A 7,743-nucleotide genomic window follows, 5' to 3' on the forward strand; every position below is an offset into this window, starting at 1 on the left:
GAGAACGAGTCCCAGGCAGCTGCTACAGCCCAGAGTTCTGTCAGTGACTCAGTATGGAAGGAAACAGCTCAAACTCAGATTTATAACTCTAAACTATTGCTTAAGACAACATCAATAATATCTAAGCCTGAAAACAACCTGGTGTTCCTTAATAACTTGCACCATCCTCCTGCCTTTGCTAAATCTTTTCTTTTTTACTAACATAAGAATATTTTTTATGTTGCAGGCAAGTTAAATTTATCATAACAACCACAGAAAGTATTGCAGACATATATCAGTGAGATGAAAATAAAGAAGTTTACAGAAAACAACACTAAATGTTTTCTGGTTTTGAATAAACAAGTTCTCAGAGCAGCCTTTAATGATTTTCAAATACACGTATCTTTACAGCTCCAATCAGTCATAAAAACATACAAAGGTCAAGCAAATACTTTATCTTATTTAAGACACTGTGGTCTGTTTTCTATCACCCACAAGTTCTAAGGTTTACACTCTCTCAAGGAGATGATGCTGCTCCACAAGACTTCAAAATAAAGGCTTTACACAAATTCTGTGAACCTTGACAGCTGAGCATATATTCCAAATAAAACCATGAGCCTGATAAATTCTAAGATACACTGATTCTCTGAAACTAGAAAAACTTTATACTGACATCACAACCTCAGAATACACTTAAAAATTATCACTATGCAAATTTTGAAGTGGTTTTCTGCAGACACAGTCACATACAGGGATTTTTTAAAGTCTAGCATTTCACATGAATACACATAATTATTTGGTTTTTCAAGAAGAATTGCTGCAGATTTTCAATAAACATGGAAATATTACAGAATATTAGTTCAGCTAAACCTTCTGAGTTGGCTGCAGAATGACCAAGCATTTTACAGACCTTCCTATGTGCCTTTGCAGGTATTCTAGAAATCCGAACAGTGGCAGTTGGAATAGTGGCAATCAAAGGTGTGGAAAGTGAATATTTTCTGGCAATGAACAAGTCAGGAAGACTCTATGGAAAGGTATGGGTGCAAACTTCTCTTATGCTGGTTTTTAAAAACGACATTTCTAACAAAGTAAAATGTATCCTGTACTTATCCCATACATCCCATACCAGACTTATGTCCATTTAATAAATTCAATTATTAGAGCTTATATACTCCCTCAAAATATTCAACACTCAGCCGTCAGAAGTCACATTTATTTATTAAAGCATTGATAATATGCAGGGTTTACAATGCATATTTTTCTCTCATCTTCCCTAATTTAAGTATTTAAAAAGACACTTGTACTTCTCTTACTCCGTGTTATTATTTACTCTCAACAGAAAGTCTGCAACGAGGACTGCAACTTCATAGAACTGATTGAAGAAAACCACTACAACACTTACGCTTCTGCAAAATGGACACACAAAGGAAAGGAGATGTTTGTTACCCTAAACCACAAAGGGGTTCCAATGAAAGGTAAAAAAACAAAGAAAGAACACAGAGCATCCCACTTTCTTCCTCTGGCAATATCCTAATCCCAAATGATCTATAAGGAACTAGTTCCAGCAGGAAGCTTAATTTTAAGAAGACTATTTGACAAGGTATCAAGAGAGGCTGGAATACTACTGAGAAACTGAACAAGCTGGACTTGCGCATTTATGTTTATTTTTAAGAGACTACATGAAAAAGATTTGAAAATATACACAAAACCAGATTTAGTAACTAAAAGTTGTAAAAAATTCTAAAGAGTTGTACAATCATTACCTTAGTCTTTGTAACTGGGTAGTTTCTTAAATTAATTTACCCTGAAGAATAAGTCATTACTTGATTATCTGATAATATTTTATTTAAAAAAACTATCTGCTTCTTAAATATGGCTGCTATAATAATAATAAGCAGATGATAATGTTGTGTAAAATATGTCAGACTTTAAGGCTGCTGGAATGAGTTGTCAGATTATCAAGTCAATAGAAAATGTGGAGGCTGAGCAGTATTTTAAATACTTCCCCCAAGAAGCTGGTATCCTATACATAAACTATATGATCAGAAAAAAAATATAATCTTGTAAATGTTTATTGTTGTATTCAGATAAAAGAGTTAGTTTGGAAAAATTAAGTTTACTCTAACACAAAATGTTCCTATCTATTAATGAAACAAATACCTAATGCTGCTCTAAAAGATGTTTCAAATAGTGTATGTAAAATAAAAATAGGAATAAATAATGTACTTCATCTCACTTTTCACAAATTAACATTTTATATAACGATGAAGCAAAAATTCAGACATATTAAGGTTTTTTATGTAACATATCCTATCTTTTGTATAATTCCTGTTAGGGCATACAGCTTTCAATATTATTTTTCCATCCTTATACATGCTTTTTCTGTTGTTACAGCATTAAACTTTATTTTAAGTTGTATTTGAACTTTATTGTTTTAAGTTATTTAAATGTTATTTATAAAAATGATACTTATTAAGCTTCATCTGTTTCATATGCTTTTAATTCTAAAGGAATAACGAAAAGGTCTGGCTGAGATGCATGAATTTTTTTCTGTGACCAGACACAAAGACCAGTACACAACCCTCCTGCCAACATACATTGGATGGCAGACAAAAATGACAGCCTGCAGCAAATCGCACAATGGCCATCTCAAAAGGAACAATGCAAAACTCTTAACAATCCTTGCCACATATCCTGCTGATTGAATTACTGGCACAGTCAGAGTTATGGCAGGTAAAAAAGGTTCCGGCCCCAACAGGTGATGGAAATTACCCTCAGATGGAGAACCAACACCCCCAGACACAGAAATAAGTACGAGCCTCTATGGTAGTCTGAAACTTCAGCTAAAATCAGTGTGACCTGCTGAAGAAAAGGCATCTTAATTTTCCAGCTATTAAAGTGTTCAACTAAGCCCTCCATACTAATGCATTATATAATTTCATTCTGTTCAGTTTCCCCTACACGTTTTCTTGGGAGTGTGATAATTGCACTTAGATAAAGATTACTAAAAAATTAGCTAAAGCAGCTGCCAGATGACTGGGATAGAGTCGTCTTAATTAATAATGGCCTTAAATGTTCTACACTGCATTACAAGTGTCTGGAGTCAACCATTTTTTCCTATGGGAAACACTTTCTTTTTAAAAGCACTCACAGAAAATGGCAAAAATTCTCTTTAACAAGTATTCCTTTTTCTAAAAAAATACTTGTTTACCAAATGGCGTAATTTGAAAATCAATTATGATATTAGCAAGTCAAAAAGCAAAGAAGTTACACACAGACCCAGGCAGGAAAAGGTGTCAATAGAGCTGTACCAGTAAACTTTCCCTGTGCCCTTGCTGGTTTATCTGTTACGTGTTCCATGAACACAACAGTCTGTACTCTGAAAGAAGCTTTTGCTGGTACCTGTCTGCACTGCCTTCTGTGAATATAAACAGTGAAACCAAGTTCACATCCATGAGCAACATTAACACACTAACAGAAGTTTCTACATCTAAACTAGGTTAGTTGATGCTTTGAAATAAAAATGAAAATAACATCTCATTGACACTGTGCTTAAAATCTCTACTGAAGTTTGAATTAAAATATAAGTATTTACGTTAATATATATGAATATATATGTAAAAAATCTTAAAATCAAAACCAGGTGCAGGCAAGCTCTTTTAAAAGATCTTTTGATTATGTAATTCAAGAATACAGAAATACGGTCATACAATTCCTGAGCTCCAGCTGTAATTAGCCCTCACTGCTGTGTGCTTTCTGTAATGAATCACTGTCATTATCAGGTAAGCCAAGGCTGCTTTATGTTTCACAGCTGTCATAACTGAACTGTGGCCTGTGAGGGAACTGTTCACAGAAAGACACCTGACTGCCAGGGCTGCAGTTCTTCAGTCCCACACTCATATGGCCTCACAATTAAACAATTTTCGACATAGCTTAATCCTAGAAAATCTCTTCTTTTTAACTCAAAAAAATCAGAGAATAATATTCAGAAAATTTAAAGGGATGATCTACAGTAGCACACTATTAAAAGACAAGTATAATAAAAAGAATCTATTAGGATTTAACAGTATTGAAATAGATGCCAGGCATCCTCACAAAAGCATATTACATCAATTACATCACAATCCTGTGTCAAGACCAACATACAATAACAATATACCATGTGGGAAGAAAACATGTTTGTATGAAAAGAAACAGATACACCTGTCTGGATATGGCTCATTACTAACCTTTATAAACCTAAAGGTTCAAGAAAACCCAAACAAAATGGTTATAAAGGCCAATCTCAATTGTCATTTCTCTGCTTCTCCTTCAAGGGCATTGGCTTTTATCATGTAGCTTTTATTTTTGTTTACCCATAGTTGTACACAGTGTGCACAGACAGGGTTCAGAAGTGAAACACAAGCTCTGGGGGTTCAGTAGCACCTGCAATAGCCATTCACAGACACTGCTCCACTACACAGGCTCTTCAAATTTAATTAGCAAGGTTCAACTTAATCACTTAACTCTTGTATTAGTGCTGATACACACTCTGGGACACAGAAGGGAGCCAATCTCACCTGGGGAATCTCACAGGAAACTGCAGAATATCCATCCTTGGAGGTTTTCAAGACCTGACTGGACCAAGCTCTGTACAAGCAGCCTGGGCCCTGCCCTGAGCAGGGGGTTGGACAAGAGACCTGCAGCACTCTGCAAATGGGTCTAAATTGTATGTGAAAGTTACTGTGCTTGAAACAACTGCTTTCTGAACAAATACACAAAACACATTTTCCATGTCAAGAGGGTGATTACACATTTGTCTCACAACTTGTGTGTCAATAAAGGTATACAAAATGGTGTAATTATATTGAGTGACCCAATAAAAATGACAATTGGACAATTTCCATGACCTTTAAACCACTTGATACGGTACAATATGGTCTCACTTTTAGTTCTGTTGCAAGTACTTTAAAACACTGCTCTGCATAGCACCTGTAATAATCAGACTGCTACATGATTGATCCATTAATTATTAAAATACACTTGTCTGTGTTTTAAATCACTTTTTGAAGAAAACATGTATATTCTCTTTGAATAAGCTGAAGCAAAATGTAAGTCAACATTAAATCAATAAAGTAATGAGACCTGCAGTATTTCATTGCACTCAATGACCAGTATCTGAGTACTCTAAACAATTCACAAGCCTATGAGATCTACCTCATGACTGCTAACTTTGCAAAAACCACCATAATTTCAAGACATACAACATGTAGAAAATAAGAATGACAGGTTTGATTATTTTCCCCACATTAGGAAAACAGTCATCATCAGAGTTGAGATCTATATTTAGAAATAATAATATACTATTTTAAAACTAATATTTATTTTTTAAAAAGCAGAAATTCAATTCGTTACATCACTGAATGATTTTTAAAAGGTAACAGATGAGTTTTAAAAGGTAATAGTAATTTAAATCATATGGTTACCTTAACAGTGGAGAAGGTGAATGTATTAGCAGAAAAAAAGGTGAATTCTCTCTGCTGTTAGTAGAATAATTCTGAAGATTAGGATTGCATTTAAAGCAGACACTCAGATGGGGAAAATATTCAAGGAGTTGCACGAGGTTTTTAACATGACATTTATATTAAATTTAATAATATTCCCACAGCAAAATTTCTAAAAAAAAAGCTTTTTAACACCATACACTGAAATTCATAGTCTTACATAAAATAAAACTGCAGGATTTAATTATAAATATTTGAGGAGTGGGGGGCTAACACAGTATTAAAGCTACAAAGTGTTAAGCCCTGAGGTCTGTAAATAACCACAATAAATACCTGGCTGAGGAAAGCTGGCTTGTAAATCTCAAGCATTCCAGACACTGAAATGCCATAACTGCTTACATTCCAGACTTAAAAAGGGAGATTTCCTTCAATTCTGTTTGGAAGGCAGATCCTTGCTTACCAAGATAGGTTGTTTCATTAAGAAAACTCTTTTATTTAGAGGCCTGGCACTTGAAAAGATTGACTTTTGACACAGAGGAGAAAAAAACCCACTCACTTCAGCTGAAATTACTTCCTCATGAGAATAAATGTTTACCTTCAGTGCTAAGCAGAAAAGCAGAGGAATTAGAATGAGGATGCATAAACTTGTCACATGACGGTTACAGTATATTCAAGCTGAAGTCCAATATCAAATAAGAATCTTCACTTTTAAGAGCCTTTCTCAAACAGTGTTTTAGTGAAGATGGGTAAAGACCTGAACACTGAGCATTCTTCAGTGCAGTCCAGATCTCAGGCTTGGCTGTTGGTACCCAGGGAGAATTTGAAGGTGTCACGTTAAGAAGGCTACCAAAATTCAATATATTTCAATAGCAAGTAAATGTCTAATGCACTCAGCTATAGGAGGAAAGTAGTATCTGCTTTTCCTGATACCCAGATAGCTTTGTGAAACTCATTATGAGGTCACTTTACATGTATCAACAGCTTCCCCATCTTTGAGTTGTTAATTTGGTCAATTTTAAGGGCTCAGTCCTCTGCAGAGTAAGCTTGCTGGAGCTAACAAAGTCTGTGAAATTAGGAAATATTTGTGTCACATGGATGTTCAGAATTTTGTAAGACTAAACCACAAAAATACATTTTGCTAGCTTTGCAAAGCAAACACTGAAAGCAGCTCCGAGCAGTCTCCATTGGTTTGCAACCCTTTTCTCTGACCATGTGCCATCTACAGACTGCACAGGTATGGAGCGAACATGAACAACTCGTGCAAGTCCTTATGTAAGGTCTGATTTACATGTTGTTGTTTTTATACAGAAGCAAAGGCTTTACTTCCAGCCTATAACCCTCTTCCTGAAGGGAAGAACCCCAACCACAGCTGTTTCTTTGTCCCACCTTTATTTGAAGGAATCTCTGTCTCATTTTATTCATACAATCACAGACTGGTAGATGCTAGAAGGGACCTGGTCCAACCCCTCTGCTCAAGCAGGGCCACATCCAGACATTTCTTTAGTATGCCCAAAGAGAGATACCCTACAAACTCTTTGCAAAACCTGTGCCAGTGCTCAGTCACCCTCACAGGAAAAAAGACTTTCAAATGGAACCACTCGTCTTTCAGTTGGTGCCCATTGCCTCTTGTCCTGTCACTGGGAAACACTGGGAAGATCCTGGGTCAGTTCTCCTTTGCACCCTCCTTCAGGTATTTATTACATTGATAAGTTACCCCTCAAGCCTTTTCTTCTCCAGACTAAACAGTCCCAGCACTCCCAGACTTTCCTCATGGGGAGATGCACCAGTCCCTCAGTCATCTTTGTGGCCCTTCACTGGACTCTCTCCAGTATTTACATGTCTCTCCTGTGCTAAGGAGCCCAGAACTGAACACAGCACAGCAGGTGTGGTGTCACCAGTACTGAGCAGAGCAGAAGAATCACTTCCCTGTTCTTCCAACTAATATCTTTAATACAACTAGAAACATTTCTCATTAAGTTGTGTTGGATAATTCAGGACTGACTCTCTTTACAATTACAACTGGCTGTGTAAGCATAAATATAATCCTCTGTCACCTTGGACAGCACCAGTTTGGATGGACAAGAATCGTCATTGACTACTCACTGCTGAGTTTTCAGGGCTCATCTCATGGCCTTTGAAACCTGGCTCTGCTACAGATTTCTTATATAACTCTAAACAAGTCATTTTCAATGTCCTATTTGGTAAGTAAGAAGAACAAGTTTCAGTCTTAGATGCTTAGATGCTGCTAAAACATCAAACAGACACCCTCACTGGCTTTAAA

General features: G+C 36.1%; 1 protein-coding gene across 2 annotated transcripts in view; it reads left to right on the forward strand.

Moving 5' to 3' along the window:
* FGF7 (fibroblast growth factor 7) overlaps positions 1-2,397 on the forward strand; it is a 28,118-nt gene extending 25,721 nt beyond the window's left edge. For both annotated transcript variants that reach the window (XM_071568456.1, XM_071568455.1), the window contains 2 exons: positions 910-1,013; positions 1,319-2,397. In XM_071568456.1, coding sequence (XP_071424557.1) covers positions 910-1,013; positions 1,319-1,513 — 299 coding nt within the window. In that variant the 3' untranslated portion in view covers positions 1,514-2,397. The remainder of the gene's footprint in view (positions 1-909; positions 1,014-1,318) is intronic.
* Positions 2,398-7,743: the final 5,346 nt, after the last annotated feature.

The sequence above is a fragment of the Pithys albifrons genome, chromosome 13 (genome assembly GCF_047495875.1).
Source record: "Pithys albifrons albifrons isolate INPA30051 chromosome 13, PitAlb_v1, whole genome shotgun sequence".
Taxonomy (NCBI): Eukaryota; Metazoa; Chordata; class Aves; order Passeriformes; family Thamnophilidae; genus Pithys; species Pithys albifrons.